We start from the raw sequence: 20483 nt of genomic DNA, 5'->3' as shown, positions 1-20483 counted from the left end.
TTGTTTTGTTTTGTTTTTCTCAAAGCTGAATCCTAAGGGGAAATTTTGTTCAAGTATCCAAATGCTATTAAAATTTAGCAAAGGTTATCTTTAGATTGCCTAACCATTTCCTTGGCTTGGCTTCCTTTCCTTGACTTCCTTACTTTTTTAAAATAAAGTGACTCTTAGGCCTTTGGTGGTTTGAATATGTTTGGCCCATGGAGAGTGGCAGTATTAGTAGATGTGGTTTTATTGGAGGAGGTGTGGTCTTTTTACAGGAAGTGTGTCACGGGGAAGGCAGGGCTTTGAGGTCTCATATGTACGTTCAACTCTACCAGTGTGATCAAGACCCTCCTCCTGGCTGCCTGTGGAAGACAGTCTTCTTCTAGCTGCCTTCTGATCAAGATGTAGAACTCTCAGCTCCTTCTCCAGCACTGTGTCTGCCTGCATTCCCAGGCTTCCTGCCATGATGATAATGGACTAAACCTCTGAAACTGTAAGCCAGTCCCAATTAAATGTTTGTTTTTACAAGACTTGCTTGGTCATGGTGTCTATTCACAGCAATAAAACCCTAACTAAGACAAAGCCTACCATGTGGACTTCAGAAAACTACTTTCTCATTAACCTAGTTGGATATGGAGCCAATGAGCTCCCAGTGAAAAGCGTGGCCATATGTTGGCCATGCCATATGCCAAGATTCAACTGACCTACTGGTTTTGGGGTTTTTTTTTTCAGTTTTTTTTGGGGGTTTTGACCAGTGGCTATATGCTAATATACTGTATTCACATGACAGAATCAATACAAATGGTTGAGAGACTGATTGGATGAGAGATACAGCTCAAAACACCTAACAATGGTGGATAATTTCCTCTTCAGCATCATCATAACAAATATGTATTGTGCTCACTGGAGATCAGAGATTTTCTTCGGAATCTACATTTTGTCTTTTAGCATTCATTTAAAATCTTCTGAAGAAAGTATGACTACTGTCAACTATTTCTGTATAAGCAAACTGTCTGTAGAGAGATTAATCCTCTTGTTTATGCTCACACAGCTATTAAACATCAGATTTTGAAGAGAGCAAGTCTGACCATAGAGCCTGATTTGTTTCATTTAATTCAAATTCATCTGTTTTATTCAAAAGACTGTGAGTATTACTAGAGGAGCCATTACAACAACCTATCACTTAAATGGATGGTTTATTGTAAGAATAAAGATCATATCTATGTTACAAATATATAAGAATTCTGCAAAAGCAGGATGCAGCAATTGTTCTAAAAGCAATGTAAGCACAAACATACTGGAGACGCAAATAAATGGAATCATTGTGATGTAGATGCTTTGACTTATAAGGTTCTAAATAACGAAAACATTAGTCAAGACTTTGAGTTTTCTCTCAATCCAGATGAGGGGAGACATGAAGGAGCTGATAGAATAAGAATGTTATGATGCCCATCATCCAGAAAGCTGTGTGGCACTGTGAGGTGGGAGATATGAAGAAATAAACATGGCTTCACTAAAGCTTCAATAGGCTAGTACTTCAGGGAAATCAGCCTCCCAGCAGGCACCTTGAAGAGATGTAAAAAACACTGGTGGCCATCACTAAACACACATACCTACTGGTTTTCTGGATCTAATGCAAGAAAACTGTAGAGCCTGACCTCATTCTGGAAACAGATCAAGGGGTCTATGCCCAGACTCCTTCTTCTTACCAAGTGTTTGTTACATGTGCTTATATTTTTAAGAATGCTTAGAAGTAGGAAAAGTCTTTCCTGCCATTGCTGCTAAAAAAAAAAAAAAAACAATGTTTCCTTCTTTTGCCAGATAATGTGTTATATCAATTAAATGGATAAATAGGCCCTTTCCCCATCGTGAGAGAAGAAGAGCTTCTAGTGACCCTCTATTGATCAAGACTATGGCAGAGTGTTATTTGCAATCCTGTTGCATAATGGAAATCAGGAGGTAGCTGTCATGGCTTCTGAAAACAAATTGCTGGGAGCTGAGACAAATCATAGTCTTTTTTGCTTCTTACTGTTCTTGACTCCCAGTTAATGTGCATCTTGCAGTCTATATTCTTAAAATCAGTTTTTTCTATGGTCTTATGAGTAAAAATGGGAATCTGGGTGACCCTGCTTTCAAAATTAAGTGATTATGACACTGATCATGACTTCTGAGCTTTGCATTATTTAGTTTTTAAAAAAAAAAAAAAAAACACATACACACAACTTCCAAAGGAGCACACAATTAAAGAGAGACCCCTGCAGCAGCTGCTGCTGAGATTATAACCGGTAGGAAGAGAAAACCAACCAGATGCGAGTCAGAAGACAAAAGGCTGCCGTAAGACAGAACATGGTTAAATCTCATTTCTGTTTTGCATCCTTTGACTTGCTAAGTCAGCCAGCAAGCAATTTATGTGGAGCATTGGTTCTCAAAGCATGGGCTGCGAAATAGCAACATCAGCAAACTTGGGAACCTTTTAGAAATGCCAGTTTTCAGACCGTTCCTGGACCTACTGAATCAGAAACTCCAAAGGTGGGCTCAGCAATCTGTGTTTCAACAAGGCCCCAGGGTGATTTTGATGCAAGCTGAGTTTGAGAGCCACTGAACCGGAGCCACCAGACAGCCTCCAGAGTTTAAGCCTCTAAGAAGAGGTAGCCTTTGGTTGTTAATAAATAAATAAAATAAAAACAAAATCTATGAGAGACACCTGTGCTGAAAGCCAAATAAAATCACTGAAATCTTTAGTTTTTCTGTAAATCCAAAACTGGCAAATAAACAAACAAACCTGTAAAATAAACTTTTTAAAATTGCCATCCTTAAAGAGTAGAAAGTACTTTCCTTATGCAGATGAATTTATTTATCTCTGTTCTAACTTTTTCTAGAAAGGTTTGCAGACCACTTCTTAAATAAAAATTTTACTAAGTACTATTTTATCTAATCACAAGCCATTTGCTTAGAATGCCTCTTTGTTCACTATTTTTAAAACGTCCTCTTTGCTCAAAGAGCCCAGAAAACAGGCGTTAACCACTAAGTAAGCTCTTAAGGTATCTTCAGTATTCACTGTAGGATTTCAGGCTATTTGGGACCTCAGAAAAGTAAAAAAGATTTAAATTCACTAAGCTTAGAAATAGATTTTTAAGTCGATTCCAGAAAGCAGAGAACATGATGCTCTTTTCACAGCTAGGCATAGGACCAGGACACTGGTTCTAAGTTACAGCATGTTGGGAAGAGCCTGGCTCTGTGATACGTGCCTGCACCATGTAAGACAGCCTTATAGGGAGATGGGTTGGTTATTCCTAATGCAGCCTCCTTGTTGGTTCAAGAAAGGATTCCATGATGTAAACATTCCGTCTAGAGCTAACTGTTCCGGTGAGGACCTGGCATTGTTACGGCCTTTTCAAGTGAAATAAGAAACAATCTCTGGTTACTTCCCTATTGTGAATTTGTAAAAATAAATTATTGTCCAACCATAATTAAAATCCACTTGCCACTAAAATAGCAAAATCTTATAACTTCCCAATCCTAAACCAACACAGAAACCCTTAGAAACATTCTAAGATTTATGAAGGTAGGGCTTTGCCCAACTTCTCTGGTATTCGGTAAGAATTTGAGCATTCATCTATCCAGGTAATTCTGACTTTCAGAATTGAGAATTACTGAAGCAGACCTGCATTAACCAACACAGAAGTCTCTCCTGCATATATTAAGTGGGAAAAAAGTCATAAGGCATATCTATAAATAAAATCATGTCTGCGCGTGTCATTTTATTATCGATGTGCTAGAAAGTGGGCTCTTTCCATTTCAGACTATTATTTGTTGCTTAAATCTTCCAAAATGGGAGTGCACTGCTGTATATTATTTGCTTAACTTTCAATTTTAAGAGTCTCTCTAAAGGAGATGTGAATACACAGGATTATGAGGAAGCATGAGAAAACAGAAACTCAAAACGCACTGCTTTCTCCTTTTCCCCTTACTCTTCTTTCTGTTTCCTTTTCTAATAGTATACATAGAAAATAAGACTTGATTTTATTTTTCTATTTAACTAAATCCTATTTCCAGTGTCTGGGACTGGGATGGTTCATTCAGTCATTCATTCATTCACATGTTTATGAGATTCTTAGATAGGGTGAGACTAGGGGCTAGAAATACGGTAGCCAATTTATAAGTGGAGGATTCAGAAAGGTAAACAACTACAACAGTGTGGAATAAACACCAAGAGGAAATATGGGCTGCTTCTCTGCTAACCTAGCCAAGCAAAGCTCGAAGATTTTTTTTTTTAAGATTTATTTACCTTATGAATGTGAGTACACTGTCTTCAGACACACCAGAAGAGGGCATCAGATCCCATTACAGATGGTTGTGAACCACCATGTGGTTGCTGGGAATTGAACTCAGGAACCTCTGAAAGAGCAGTCAGTGCTCTTAACCACTGAGCCATCTCTCCTCTCGAAGATTTTGCAGAGCAAAAGTGGGCCTTTGTCCTGAGATGGAGGGGGATCTAAACGGTTTTGAGGAGGGAGACTTTAACAAGTCTGAATGGGTCATAGATTTCACTGAAATACACCTGAAGTGCACGCTCTCATCTGAAACCACTGCATCTGAGTACCAGTGCAAGAGAGTGACAAGAGAGTGTCTATCCACGCCCTCTAAAGAGGAGCTGCTTCAAAAAGAAAGACTATGTGATAGAGTCCACCTTCCAAACCCCACTGTCTGTTTATTGACAAACAAGAGTTACACAAACCGTTACCTCCTGCAGAGTTTGTCTAGTATGCTCACTTATCCATCCATCCTAACTAGATCAATCTGAGTATGGCAGATTTGTCTTTCGTTGTTTATAGTTAATAAAAAGCCCACTGTGTGCAAGAAATAACTCACAGGACACCTGGCTTTAGCAGTGGTAGAACTGAGTCTCTTTGAGGAAAATAAGTCTTCACAAACATTGTAAAGTAGACCAAGACTTACAGACGAATGAGACAATCCTCTGTATTTCAGTGACTTAACATGAAGATCAATCTCAGTCATTTATTGCTAAGTGCAAACCCACATGTGGAGAAATCATCTGGCCCACACGCGAATAATTTCTACTGACATTTCATTTGATTGCTTTGGAAGGATACACCACAGGCTATCTGAGCCCCATTCTTCAAGAAAGGAAAATTAACAATCCAGGTAAAGCTAACTAGCCAAACAGGAGAAAGAGAAATTGTGTCTGACACTGTCCTCTTGTAACCCATGTGTCTTTGTGGACATTAATGTGAGTTACTCCGGTAGCAACGTGTCACCTTTAACCTAGAAAGCTCAATCTTTACTCAAAGTAAGACATACATTTAGTGTTTTGAGAAATCGATTTCCTCCCATTCAAAAAGGATGAGAAATGTTCCAGGAAAAAAAAAAAAAAACTATTTGAGCTTTTCCTAAACAAACAAATTTCAGTTCTAGGCATCTCCATTAAAAAGATCTGTTTCCAAAAGATCCCTGATTTTGAAGGGATCTTTTGGAAACAGAAGCTTTTTCTTGTCCCCATCATCACTGAATTTTCAAAGATTCAGAATCCTAGACATGTCAATGATACCTTTGAATCTAAGGGAACTTTGCTACTTCACAATTACACATCATCTAAACCTATTAACTTGCCATTGAGGTCACCTAGACAACCACTCTGCCTAATATCGGAGCGTGAGTGTGTGTGTGTGTGTGTGTGTGTGTGTGTGTGTATGCATGTGCACACGAGTGCACATAGCAATGTTTCTATAAAGTTCAAAGCATTCGAAATATGATTCCATTTCCAACATATCTGACAGATGTTGAGTCACAGCCGCTTCTCTTGGTGAAAATAGAGAAAAACAAAAAATTCTACTTATCCACAGGCCCTGAAGTTGAAAGCTCTCTTTGAAGGTGATGAGAACAGTGGCAGAAGCTGGAGCCACCCTCAGACTGGGAACCTCTCCTCTGGTGGACACTCAATGGTATGTAGGCATTTCCTCTTCCCAGAAACTACCTACCAGGCTCTGACTCCCTCTCTACCTCTCTTCTACGTTAAGGGGCTAAGTTTTCTCTTTTGCTTCAGAGATTTTATAAGAGAAACCAAGATGGAACAACACCACTTCCCTCAAGGACCACGAGGAGTGAAGTTTGACACATGGATTTCTGTGTATCATATTCTATGGGCCACGTGCTATCCTGCAAGGCTACAAATGGCCCTAGTTTCACCCCTAAAACTTGCTTCCACTCATTTCATCATAGCACTGCCTTAAGAAAATTAGTATTTTTTCAAAAATAAAACTATATCTCAATCTCTAATGTAATAATCTGTTAATCATTCCTTTGATGACTATCACAATATTTCATGTCAGTCCTGACATGTGAACGTAAGCAGAAGTCATCCACACCAAAGCAGGCCGTTTTCCTTCCCATGAGCAGCCACCGTTATCACCTAATTCCAGTCACTGTGATGTGCAAGCTGAAGGTTACACATAAATCACGATACTCTGAATGGAGGCAATACAACAAGAAGCTGAAATTATTTACTTTGCATTCTTGAGCTTCACATCCAGCTGGAAGATGGGATGAACACGTACACACACCCTTTGCTAGTTGACTTTTGAATGAAATCAATATTTTTAAAATCTAGTAACATAGGATAATGTCTCTCTGTGCCTGTGTGCTGATGGTAGTAAGGTCATCTACCACAGTCACTGCCCTCTTCTGGCTAGAAGTGACCTCCTCCCATAAAAGAGTATCTAGGGAAGCCCAAATGTGTGCAGTCGACTGTCTCTCTAGAGATGCCCTGCACTGATTGTGTTTAAAGAACCAAGAGTATTCTACTTCGTCAAATAAAATACTTCTATGAGTAACCAAAAATATCAAAATAATTGTCTAATAAGAGAAGAACCAAGCAAAGACAGGCCCGGATCTGTTTTATAAAAATAAAACCTCTCCCTCTTGCCTTTGGGTAGCCTGAAATTTCCTTCAGCAGCCTAGGAATCAAAGGTTACAACCAAGCACATTTCGCCTGCATTTCCTCACTAAAGAAACCCAAGAATCTACTATAGAATTATTTTATCACTGTCATAGATAAGTTCATTCTGTGACAAAAAAAAAAAAAAATAACATAAATAAGCTTTGACTGTCTCAGGTAAGTGTCTGCCTTCTCTCTTTCACCCAACTCTTCAAATCCTGTGTGCTTTTGGATGGTAACCAGACTACAGAAAATGTATAAAAGCAACTATGGGATGATATGAAAGTAATTAATATATGCAGAAAAGATCCCATAAGAGATAAAATCATCATGAGGGCTTTCCTCATCTCTAATAATTTGTCTCAACCACAGTCACTGAGTTAGAAACTCAAAAGAAATGGGTTTGGGTTTGTTTTTTGGTGTTTGGGGTTTTTTTTTTTTTTTTTTTTTTTGGTTATTTTATTTATTTACATTTCAAATGTTATGCTTCCCAGTTTCCCTTCCACAAACCTCCTATCCTCTCCCCCTGCCTCTATGAGGGTGCTCCCCTGCCCACCCACTCAGTGCCCTAGCATTCCCCTATGCTGGGTCATCAAGCCCTACAGGACCAAGGACCACCCCTCCCATTAATTCCAGATAAGGCCATCCTCTGCTACGTATGCAGCTGAAGCCATGACTCCCTCCATGTGTACTCTGGTTGGTGGTTTAGTCCACGGGAGCTTTGGGAGGTCTGGTTAGTTGATATTGAAAATAAGTAAGGAGGGAGATTGAATTGGAGAGAGAAGAAGGCTGGGATCGCTGGTCTGCACTGTAGCCATGAACAGGAAACAGCATGAGACTTGAAATCAGAAGTCCCAGGGAAAGCCCTAGATTCTATAGATGGGGAGGATCCTGAAGGACTCCTGGCCCTGAGCCTTGCCTCTGGAATAGAGCAGGCACCCATCCCTAGCGGCACCATTTACAACTGCCTAACATCCCTTGAAGGTTCCCAGAGATGGAGAGTAAGAGACCTGTGACTGCCAGTTCTCATCAAGTCTTCCCACTGCCAGGAGATTCTTCTAATGTCTTGCTAAAGTGTCTCCCATGCTCCCTAGGGCCTCTTTGTGCCTCTTCAAAATGCCTTAGACATGAGAGGCTTCTATGAGATGCAGAGAGCAACCTCCTCATTTGATGCAGTGTCATCAATCTGAAAACAGCCATTAAACCACCTCTTAGCATTCTTGTCTCAGAACGAAGGGGATTCATGCAGAGGCTGTGTGGCCTCTTGGGGAATGCTACTGATCGGGTTCCAATATGAGACTTAGGTCAAGCTAGACTTTCCCCCAAGAAATCTTCCCAGGCCAGAAAGCTTTTGATTCGATCTCTTTCATCCTTCTTTTGTGAACTTTTCCATTGCTTTGTTCATTTTTGCCACTCTGTCACCAGTCCAACATTAAATCTGAATGCATAGGACTACTTTTTCATAATATAAAATGAAGCCTCATTAATTCAGGTTCAGTTGGAAAAGCCAAGTCCCAACAAGTAAGAAATCAGAGTGAAAAGTATTTTCAATTTAAAGAGTCATGTCTATTTCAAAAGACTACATAATGGATATTAATAAATAAGATGAGAAAGTTAATAAAAAATGGTGAGTTACAATAACTTTATTTTTACGGTACTTTTTACTTTCAAAGTGTTTTCACATATATTATTTTATATTGGCAATTTCAGTCAATATTATAAAGTGTACAGATAATAGATCATCAAACCTAAATCAAAATGTCTTGATTTCTTCCTGCTAAATTTGAACTATTAACTCAATGAGAGAATTATATGTAATTATATTTCCAGTCTGTATCAGAGTGTTCTGAATTAATGAGGTTCTGCTCTCTTCAGGTTACAATAAGCCTGACAACTTTATGGCCGTCTTATCTCCTGGAATGTCACTCCCTTCCACACATTAGCAATAAATACTGTTTCTTCACACAGGAGTTTTTGTCATAACAGAGCATCCCACCTTGAAAAAGCTTCACCGAGGAAATTATCTCACATGTACCTCAGATATAAAGGAAGTGTCCTGCTTGATAAATGAGCTAAGGGTCAATTATTGTCTAAAGATGCTTGCTTTGACCTGACGTGGGCCTCCCTGAGGAGGTCGACCCATGACGGACCAAAGACTTCACAAAACTTAACCAACATTCTCTTTGGAGGACACAAACAGGATTAATGCATTTAATCATAGCTCAGGGAACTAAAGTGTCACTGGTAGAAACACAAGCACAGAATGGCTCACTTGTGGGATCTAGCGCCATAGAGCTTATGGGTGTCTTCATCTCCACTCTCTTCTTTAACCCGCAATTGGAGTCACAAAGATTGCTGATTCTTTCATAACGGTTAAAAAGACAACGTCTTTACCTACCTTAAAAAGTCTTAAAATGTTAGCCACCATGATGGACACGGAGCTTGCTGCAGCACCTATGACACCAGAAATCTTGTCAGGCTTGGTGAATATGGGTGGGTCTCCATTAGCACACTTCACATCAGAGGCGTCTTTCTCTATCAGTGCCTGCACAAAGGTTAGTGACTGCTCCAAAGCATAGGTGTCCCTGGAACATGTGTCAAGGATCCGGACACCCAAAGTGATATTGGCGAGGAGATCAGGGTCCTTGTTGATCTGGTCGATTGCATACAGCATGGCCTCAAGTCTGTGGATCCCCTTTTCCTTCTTCAGCTCCCCACAAGGCACCCCTCTTTCTCCCTTGGCATGAACAGGAAAAAGACCCCCCAAAATGATGTCCCCATCCACCCGGATGGAATGCGCATACTCCTGGCTGTGAGTTCTTTGCATCATTGTGAGGATCCAGTAGAACTTGGCAGTCAAGAGGAAGAAGCAAGGGCAAGAGGCTGAGCGCTTTCCCTCGCATACCATTTTCTCCAAGGGTGGTATTGCAATCAGTGACCCAAAGTTTATTCTTGCCACAAAAGAAAGGGGACCACCTGAGGCTGCACCTTCTGGAGGCTACCATCAGGGCCCATGGGGGAAGGCTTTAGGGGTTTCAGCAAGTTTTCTTGATTTGAACTTCACAGTGAATTTCCAACAGATCCTCCGTTCAAGTTTATTCCCACATAAAGTTGGCTTGCAAATAAATTAGAATAACATCTGAGGTTCTGATGTTGGGATGAGGTCAACAATTCACGTCCTTGAATTCAGCCCTGTAGCAGAATTATTCCTGAGGAGAAGAGGAAGGAAAAGGGGGTGGGGGAGATTCAGTTCAGTAAGGCTGTGTTTTTCATATACTTAAGACCTGTCTGAACCAACTTTTTTATTTCTCCTATTCACTAAGAACTAACTCTTTTTTGGTCCCCTGTGATTCTGAACACCTGGCTGCACTGCATCTAAGCAGGGAGATTGATGACATGTTTAGAGCAAGAGAAACAGAAAAGTATCAGTAGCTTGCTCACTTCTTTCAAGCCTGAACATATTTTTATTTACCATTTTATTTCAACAAGTCTTATTTCCAGAAAGGTAAAATTTCTGTAATTGATGACATTATTTCTTCTCAAATCTGCTTTATTTTTTTAATAGCTCTATAAATTTAGCATTTAAATCTTGTCCATGAGCTAATGAAAGGTTATTTTCTGTGATGTATTCAACAAAACAAGCCAGTCATCTGTTAATGACTGTTTTTTTTTTTTAAAGTATCCCAGATTCCCCAGTGGGAAACAGTGACTATTCAATAACAGAGAAGGAAGAAAGGAGAGAAGAGAGGAAAGGAGAGACAAGTCACCAAAAGATCTGAAAATATCTTGTAGCTTGAAGAAACACTCAGCACAGAACATCAGCTACCTCATATTAATTATCCTATTGTTCTCTGGTAATAAAACAAAGACTCAAAAATTAACCACAGAGAGAGGGTTATGTGTGATCTTCCTGTTACTATTGTCAAGAGTTCCCAATTAATCTGTCAGGGTGAAAGCAATGGCCACGCTTGCAATCCTGAAGTAAACACACCTTGATCTGAGAATCACTAGGAACACATCAGAGCTGGAAATTGGAGCGCTCCTTAATTTTGTCTGACTCGGTGCAGAAAACAATCATTTTGTCAAGACTAGAAATAACCTAGAGTGAAAGCATTCACAGGCAAATGGAGAGGAAACTTCATTCTGGGGACCTCATCCTTGAATTCCACAAGATCCTTACAGAACAATTCTGAAGAAGTTTAACCGAAGGAGAACTGACTTAACACAGGGAGTCTGAGGCTTGAAATGTGCATAGAATGAAGAGAATAAGCGGCAACAATGTATTCTGGCTTAATCTAATGTTCATTTCTAACCTATTTACACTTGGACTTGAATTCTGAAATCTGGACCGCTTCCCTCCACCGCAGCCAACCAACATCTGCTTGCATTTCCCATTCACTCGTTCAAGTTCCAGTTCATAAAATTCTCTTTCCATCTTCTTTGTCCTGAAAAAAAAGGATGGTACCTCCCTGGGGGACAACTGAACATATGCCCAAGTGCCTTCAGAGAAACTTGTGCTGTTTTTCACTTCCGGGTTAGAAAAGAGGCTCTTAGCCACAGACCACTGCACTGACTTCCTTCCTTGTGCACTGGAAGCTCCAGCCAAGCGCTGACCCCTCTGCTAAGCCCTATCCAGACTTCCTGAACAAAAAATGTTCCTTGACCCCTGGTACCAGCTGTACCTTGATTACCTCTGCACTGCCCCAAATATGTAGTCCTTTCCTGATTTTCTCAATACTCGAGTCATCTGGCAGCTGCTTTCCCCTCAGAGTCCGTAACAGTCTGACCCGAAGTAGTCCCCAAAAAGAAACATTTAGGAAGCCCACCTGTGTTTCTGGAGGAACCTGAGTGTACAATTACTTACCGGTGAGTACAGTTAGAGCTATGTTTTACAGTCTCACTAGGAAGAGTAGTAACATCATGGTAAACTGTCATTAACTCTGACCACTAATCTGGATTTGGAGACCAAGTCCACACTAGCCAATCCTCGAGTAAAGGGACAAATGAAGGAGAAATTTCATGGCTAGGGGCTGTGCTTCGAAGTCTTTCTTCATTATGACAAGCCATCTCAAAGACAGTAAACACATCTGAGAGAATAAACAGTTTCCAGCTATAGACAAACATGGACTTTATCTAGTCACGTCTCCACAGCTACTCAATGAGGCGTTAAGTTAGTTCCGTCGCGGATTTAGTCCTAGAAATTATAAAACATTAGTTTCTATTTGAACTATTGGTATTTGCACTGATGTTTAGTCTCTTTAACTTCTCCTAGGTCTGTTCAGAGCTCCAATCTAAAGAAAGGCTGGAGTTTCGGAGCGCCACAGGGTAGGGATATTTGGGTTAGCAGACAAAGTCAGTGAAGTGGAAAACAAGAGGTTCCGCTTGCACTATCCTTTATGGGACAGCTTGCTGGATTTTTGCTCAGGTTTCCTCCTGTGCTGCATGGAATTAATTGCACACAAGCTCTCTAACCCTCGGTTTCCTTATCTGTAAGGGGAGACAGAACCTACCAACAGGCATACACTACAAAATTGTATGTATGTATATATGTATGTATGGTCATATAGGTATGTATGTATGCTCAGTAGCCAGGCATCAACCTGGCCTGTTTTTCTTTCTCTACTGAAGTAGAGAACCTTTTTGACTATTTGCCCAGATGAGAATGTGATCACTGAATTCTGTCTACTGAAAAGTAAAGTCAGATAAAATAATTAAATACTGAAGGAATTTCAGAGTTTGATCCAATGCCATGAAAAATCATAGCCCTGATAGGTTAAGTTTCCCTTTTAAATTCTAAAGGGAAAATACATGTATGAGAGTGTGTGGAAGAGAAAATGACTGCAAACTTCGGGTTTCACGACATAATCTTGTATTGCTTAACCCAGCTCTCCTATAATTCTTGTGGACTTTAATCCAAACTCATTGCTGGAATTAATATTTTTAAAGAAATATTGACCTTCCTGAGCTACAGATCCAAACAGTTTTGCTTCATGTGCTGTGTTCGATTTGAAATAAAATAGCTTTTCTCCCAAGCTGACCAACTCCTGGGCTTGTTTCTTCTTCTTCTTCTTCTTCTTCTTCTTCTTCTTCTTCTTCTTCTTCTTCTTCTTCTTCTTCTTCTTCTTCTTCTTCCTCTTCCTCTTCCTCTTCCTCTTCCTCCTCCTACTCTTCTTCTTCTTCCACCTCCTCTACCTCTTCTACCTCCTCCTTCTCTTCCTCTTCTTCTTCCTCCTCCTCCTTCTTCTTCAGCTTTTAGTTTTTGAGACAGGTTTTCTTTCCTATGTAGCCTTATCTGTCCTAGAACTCACTCTGTAGACCAGACTGGCTTCAGACTCACAGAGATCCACTTGCCTCTGCCTCCCAAGTGCTGGGACTAAAGGCAGGCTTCTGATAGACTTCTTACAAAAGCTATGAGTCCTGTTCTGTGGAAATTCTGAGGTCATAGACTCATCTAACTCACCCTTCTTTGTCCCTTCTAAGTGCTATACCACTGACATGTACTGTCTGTCCTCCATACCCAGGTATCTCTACAAGCAAGTTCCCTGGCTGAGTTACAGGCCTGTGGCAAAAGGCCCATGTTTTATTTTCTATGGGTGTTCCCTATGTCAAAGTAAAGCCCTTGCATATAACAGTATCTCTTATTATTAAAGTGAGAGGATGAGTTCAGCCCTAAGCCCAGACATAGTAAACAGCAACACCCCCAAAATCATCAGACCCCTAGGGGTGGACCCTGTTCTTTGGGACAATCCCAGCAGTGCAGACATCGGCTGTGACTGTGCAGTAAGGGAAGCAGCCCAGCCACCCCACAGAAATCGTTCATAACTGTTTTGGTTAGCACAAGAAACAGTAAGGAGCTGGACAATTGTAGGTTATTTCTAGAAGGGATATTTCTGAATGCCTCAAAGGGTTAAGAAATATTCAAACTTCCAGACTTCAGATCTTCTTTCTTGGCCAGCTGTTGCCAATTGAAGGAGACCACCAGCACCTAAGGGGTCTATCAAGATCACCTGCCTTCCTCCATCCTGCATGTAGCACTGACAGAAGTAAGATTCTCATGCAGAAAATACCTTTAGCCAAGAAATATCACTTTCCTCACAAAAAGCAGCATTCTCATCCTTTATCTTTCTGCCTTTTAGCAAAAATGGGCTATCCTGGGGAAGCACTGCCATCAGCTCCTAAGGCTACAATTTTGTCTATGTCCCAGACTGCTATCTGTATGGATCCATAGTGAGAACAGAGTGGACCCCCTCCACTGGCAACAGAAGCCTGAAATTGGATCTTTGTCTGACATCCAGTCACAAGCTGGGGACAGTGAACGGGTCACCTCATCTCTGTGTGCTTCTACTTGCTAATCTGTGAAATGGTGGGATGACCCTACCTGCTCTAAGGTGGCTTCCAGCTCCCTACTCTGAGACTTAGGTACTCAATAATAAGGGGCTTTGGGATTATACTCAAAAAGGAGACTAAGGCATTGTCGACTGAGAACAATAACTGGTTTTGTTTGCAAGCAAGTAACACTGGCCCCCCATCAGTGAGAGGAAGTTCTAAAGGCTCATTTATATTAGCAGGGAAGATATTAAAGAAATCAGATCCAAAGGATGATCAACTACTAAACAGATAAATTAGATGGTGGTTATTTGCATAACAAAAGAATTCACCACAGGTTTTCTTTAAATACCTAAACACCATGCATTTTTAAAAAATCTGATTTAGTGAAATTCAATTTACATCCTTCTTTGTAGATAACACAGCTATTGCATAAGAAGAGCACATTTAAGGAACCAGTAGGCCATGTTTATAGTATGTATCAGATCAGAAGAGGGAAAGAGGGTGAAACCAACTTACTGAGTGAGGACAGTGTACCAGAACCACATGCACACTGTCACATTTCTTGTTAGATTTCACCTATGAGGTTGGCATCACACCCTCATCTAAAGTCTCAGGCCAGAGTTCACATGGACTACAGTTACATTCTGTCCCCCGTCCCAAAGCCTCTGGGTATGAGACTCTGACCTGACTGTATGAGGCATTAGTAGGATGCCTGGGGTCCTAGAGGTGCCTCAGTCTAGTCCTTGGGTAAGTTTGTTTGTTTGTTTGTTTGTTTGTTGTTTTACTGAAGGGGGAACTGATTGCTGCCCACCTGCTAGGCTGTGACATCAGATGTCACAATGTATATAAAAGTATTTTTTAATTGTATTTAAGTGATATAAGAATGAACAGAGATAGCATTGGTTTAATAACCAAACCCAGAACTAAAACATTTACCTGTAGATCATACTTAGATCTGAGGAAAACAATTTCCCATGAGCAGCATGGAGGGTCAGACCTTAGCAACAGGCATGTATCCAAGAATCAACTTTGGAAAGTCCAGACCAAAAAGGAGAGCTCAAAGGAAAATTGGAAGGCACAAAGGGAAGTCAATGTAACTTCAATATCTGACCTGAAGGCCACAGACACAGCACACAAAGGGCCATTCTTAAGAGACAAGACATTCTTCTGCAGTTAAAAACAGGAAAACTTCTTAAGTGATAAGCAAATATAAGCCTTTTAGCAGGGAGACATATTACCACCGGAAAACCCAGCCAGCAGATTTGTATCTGAATATATTATCTTGCCTGGAAAAGTAGAAACTCGGCACTGCATGTGTTCAATAACCTCTATATAATCATCTGGGGCTCTCCCTACGTTTCTCCTTACCCGCTCCCTGCCCTTTACAGAGCTAGCTCCTTCTGCCCACGGGACTGATGTATCTTGTGGTCAAGGACATGTTTCTCTTAACTTTAGTTCTCCCCAGAGAGTAAGTAGATTCATCTACAGGTGTCAAAACCTGATGCTCTCCCTCCAACTAGAGCATTTGTGTTTTTTTAAAATGATTCCTAAGAAAAGACATAATATCTTACCACCATTAGTGAGACTGGGGTACAACCAAAGAGAGAAAAGAGTACTTATCAGGCACCTTCTTTCCACTGGGCCCCTCAGATCATTCCAGCAGTGATGGGGCCCAGATGAGACAACACTGTGTTCAACATCCTTCTAGTCAGCAGATAAGCCTGCTCCAACTTGCCAAAGCACTGAGAACTTAAAATCAAAGAAAACATAAGTGGATGGGAAGAGAAGAAATGGGGTGGAGGGTAATGGGGGAAGAGAGAAAGGGGAGGGAGAGGGGAGAGAGATGGAGAGGAAAAGAAGGGAGGGAGGGAAGGAAGGAGAGGGAAGAGAGGAAGGGAGGGAGAAAAAAACTGAAACCCAACTTCCTAACAGAAAAAGAAAAGCTCCCTTGACTTGAAATGGAAATAAAAATACAATACAATTGACTGCCAGGCACACAAGGTCTCCTGCTACAGCATGGCGTGATCACTCCTGCTAGGCAAACTCAGTGTGAGAGTCTGATGATACCCAATCAGACTCCATCCTAAAAGCAGAAACAATTTCCTGGACCTTTCAAAACCAGTCTATTCAACAGGCACTGGGATGTGGCTAGATTTTTGCTGTAGATCTAAGCAAAAGATAAATCTATGCGGCACCTTCTTCTAAGATACTGAGACAGCAATAGCACTCACAGACTAAAGCAGGGTCCCCTTGATGTGTACCCCACTGGGAGAAGACCTTGAGAAAGAAACCTAGAAGGGAAAACATCACTGCTGCCACAAGCATGCCTGTGTAGTATTCAGTGCGTCGTGCCCTAAAGACAATGGAACATTCTTACACAAAGATTGGCGCTTGATCCTGCCAATGTGAATGTCAGCTGGGCTGTTTGCTGCATAAACACCAATTAAACAAGCCCAGAAGCAGCTTCAACCTGCCCAGCCAAGTCTGAAAAGAGCACATCACTCCAGACCTCTAACTTTCACCTGCACACTCCTGTTCAGCTCAGCTGGGCTTATTCTTCTCCCTCTTCCTTTTGGATCTGAATGATTAGAACTGTTCAGCCATAACTTTCGGGGGTGGGGGGCAGGAGGGAAGGAGGCGGGGCGCACAGCAGGGCAGATCTGGCCGGCACAAACCAAATAGAATGAATTGAGCCTACCAGACAGTATTCCGCTGTGTTCTTAGCAGCTTCCTTATTCTGAGAAAATGTCTCCTAGAAAGCTTCTCCTCCTAAATTGTCTCCACATCCCTTATTTAAGAGCAGATACTCTCTTTATCGCAGATGTAGTACAACCTGTAGTTGACTCTGAGATAGGAAAATTGCATTAGAAAATCATTTCCCTGGTGAACGGGGCTCTTTGCAGAATTATCAAGCCATGTATTTGCAAGACCCAGAGAATGCCTTTTACACGGCTGAGATTGTCTTCTATCTAGATTATTCACGAGCAAGTGACCAAGGTAAACTCAAGAGGTTCCTGTAGCCATTTGCAATTATTGACAAACAGTTTTATAACGGAAAATGGAAATTATAGTCAAGTGTAATAAGCTGTTTATCCAAGATCTACCTGCTGGTGGCTCTTTCTCTCTCTACATTTTTCTTTCAAGCAAAATATAAGCTATCGTCGTCAGAATGCATTTGTCCTGATAGTAATTTTTCTTGCAAATACTCCACCGCAAACCCTGTCTTCAATTCTTCCACTGGTAGGATTAATGGCCAAGATTCTAGTGTATTCTCAGATGTTCATGAGATCCCCACTGTCCGGTCTATGGGAAAAGATCACCCTCAATTGACTAATACGGTATTCCCTCCAGGGGTAGAACTCCCTGTGGGGGTGGGGTAGGACTGAGGGGCTTGGGTTTTAGAAATTCACACATCAATACTATCCTGAGCACACACACATCTTATGAAGCCAGGCTTCTCAATTTGGGCTAAGAAGCAATTCCTCGGGGAAGCTCAGGGGTGCCTTCTTGCGCAACGGGTGACTCGCACGTGCCTCTGCATTTCATTTGCACCAAAGAAGCGTGTCAGACAACTGGGGGTGGGGGAGATGCTGGGGGAAGCACGATTCTGTTACATTTTTCAGCAACTGTATGAACCTCCAGGGACCTCGGAGCCATTTGAGTAGATGGGCTCACCCCGGCCTCGTGGCTGAGAGGTCTCCCTCTAAAATCTCAGGCAGTAGCCACTCATCCCATCCGGGGTCCCCTTCTCTCTCCCCCACTCCATCTCCCTTTTTCTTCCCAGTTCTGTGGACCATATAAGCCCAAGGTAGGGTAGAGCCTAGGGCCTCGGGGAAGGACCCGGTTACTCTAGCTTTTCCGGGGCTCCCCGGCACCGCCCGAGTCCCCCTTCACCCCCACCCCTCCTTGAACCCTGGGCTTCAGTCTCGGGCGCGCACCAGTCTGAGAGCGTCTCCGCCCCCGCCACACCTGCTGGCCGCAGGCACCCACACCCCTTTCTGGTCCTCCTGACACCGGGGCCACTCTGACCGTGAGTGCTGCCGAGGAGCTGCAGGGAGCGTCTCTGCCTTGGCTTCGGAAACTCTAGATCCTTGAGTCCTCTCCTATTCCCTCCACCCCCAACAGGACTCAAAACTCCAGCGTTTTTCCCAGAACTGCGGGGGGGGGGGGGGATTGTTGGGGGGAGGGGATAAGGAAATCCCAACCTAGCGGAGCTAACTCGGAGACAGCAAACTCAAGGCAGAGTGTGCGCTGTACCGGGATGCCGGTCTCAGGGTCCCCTTATACCACCAGGATTTCCTGCGACACTCCCCCGTACCTTCCCCCAGATCCTTGTTAGAGATCCATCTAGCCAGAGTTCAGGAAAGCGGGGGTTACCCCAACTCATTCCGGAAGCCGCTAACTTCGGAAATCCCTCCCTTTACATTCACATAACCAAGGTACCTGGGCTTCTTGGCCGAGCAAGTCCAGATTCCGCCAGGGCAGGTCCAGGAGGTCACTCAAGCCAGTCAATCCCAGGCAGAGCGATTTAAAAACCTGCCGCCGCACGCCCTGTTAGAGCATCCTCTTGGAGCGCCTGCCCACTCCCGTCACCCTTCAATCTCCCATTCACAGTCTAAACTTTTGGGGGATCACATCTCCAAAGCTTGGGAAATCCAAGCTAAGCTCCCTCTATTCCGCACCTCTTCACTGGAATGTAATCATGGGAAGACAAGAGGGGTGGCCGCCTTGTTATTTGCAACGTAAAATCAACAGACACCCAATCAAGCTCCAGTGCCCGGCCAGCCCCTCGCCCCCTGGTGCCCACTCTCCCTCTCTCCCCATCCGCGTCTCTCCACCCGCCAGTTCTTTCCCCAGACTCGGATATGCAAAGCCATCTACTTGAACTCAGAAAAGGCAAAGGATTAAAGTAATCTGAGAAGAAAGCATACACCTGGTTGTCAGCTGCATGGTTTGGGAGGAGAAAATTAGAAACGGTAATAAAATCGGGGGAATCCTACTTTTGCAGCCAGCTCAGGGTTTGGGGGAGAGTTGAAAGGTGGGGGCTTTTTTGCTGTGCTTCAGCACTTCCTTTCGTCTTCTGTGCCTGCTGCTCGGCGGGGTGTCTTACCCTGCTCCCCGTAGAGGGCGAGGTGAGGAAGCCCGCGGGGGGCCCGCAGCTCCATATCAGCGCTGCCGCTGCCTTGGCCACCGCGCGAGGCGAGCACCACGGCCGCACTTGTGGCTGCTCTCCCGGCTGAGGGGGCTGAGCTGGCCGAGCCACCGGCGAGTCTCTTCCATGTGAATAACAAATACTCCCACCGGCGGCCGCGATTGGTCTACGCCCGGCGCCTCCCGATCCTCCGCCCGCGGCCATTCACCCCACGCGGCGCGGGGAGCAGCGGCCGGGATCGCGCCCGGGATCGCCAATCGCTTCGCAGCAACCAGTCACCCCGGGAAGCGAGGGTGGGGGATCCCTGAGGGGCAGAGACCCGGACGTGAGTAGGGACAGGGACACCCCAGTGGCAGGACCCCTTCACATTCAAGTCTGAATCAACTCGGAGTTCTATTTTTGTTTTTGTTTTGTTTTTATATATCAGCCCCACCTGCCCCACCCCGGACAGAGAAGGGGGTTGCGAAGATAGGGAGAGAAGGGGGTTGACGAGAAGTAGGGATCCGCGCCACGGCGCAGTGAGCTCGGCACCCACGCGGGAAAACGCCGCGGATGCCGACCCGAATCAAGAGGGACAGCTCTGGCGGACCCAGGACCCCCATCCCTCCCAATGAGCACAACTCTGAGGAGGGAGAGCGTGAAGAAGACGTGACAGATGACAAGTGTCCTGACACTTGCTTTCTTTTTCAGTGATGCTCAAAGTAGCGCCCACAAGCCTCGTGCTTCCTCATAAAGTTTGCCTCCCGCTAGCGGCTGGTCTGCCCTAGGTACTGCCCTGCGGCTCGGACACCGGGGGGGGGGGGGGGGTACCAGGGAACGCCTTCTACGGCGCCCCGGGAGCTGGAAGAGGAGTACAACCCCACTGCGGGCACTGGGGACCAGGCAACCCAGGCGACTGTAATTTTGTGGAGAGGATTCAAGGAGCCCAGATCAAAGCAGGAAATTCCTGAAGAGCTCCCTAACCCGGAAACCTCCAGATTCCCTCCCATCCAGCAACTGGAAACCCGCTGGGCTCCAAGAGCATAGCCCGGCCCCTTCCTCCTGACTACCGCCCCAGGTACCTCC

The 20483-nt window shown here is 43.4% G+C and overlaps 1 protein-coding gene across 4 annotated transcripts in view; it reads right to left on the bottom strand.

The window, feature by feature from the left end:
• Positions 1-19638, bottom strand: part of Grm8 (glutamate metabotropic receptor 8) — a 789897-nt gene extending 770259 nt beyond the window's left edge. Inside the window, exons 1-2 of one of the 4 annotated variants that reach the window (XM_076913634.1) lie at positions 19377-19638; positions 9336-10146 (exon numbers count right to left, since the gene is read on the bottom strand). In XM_076913634.1, coding sequence (XP_076769749.1) covers positions 9336-9845 — 510 coding nt within the window. In that variant the 5' untranslated portion in view covers positions 9846-10146; positions 19377-19638. Of the gene's footprint in view, positions 1-9335; positions 10147-18709; positions 18979-19376 lie in introns of those variants that run through there. The other 3 variants (XM_076913635.1, XM_034519393.2, XM_076913636.1) reach the window with 3 other exon arrangements.
• Between the last annotated feature and the right edge of the window lie 845 nt (positions 19639-20483).

This window comes from Arvicanthis niloticus, chromosome 15, assembly GCF_011762505.2.
Source record: "Arvicanthis niloticus isolate mArvNil1 chromosome 15, mArvNil1.pat.X, whole genome shotgun sequence".
NCBI lineage: Eukaryota > Metazoa > Chordata > Mammalia > Rodentia > Muridae > Arvicanthis > Arvicanthis niloticus.
This window is presented reverse-complemented; position numbering and strand designations above follow the sequence as displayed.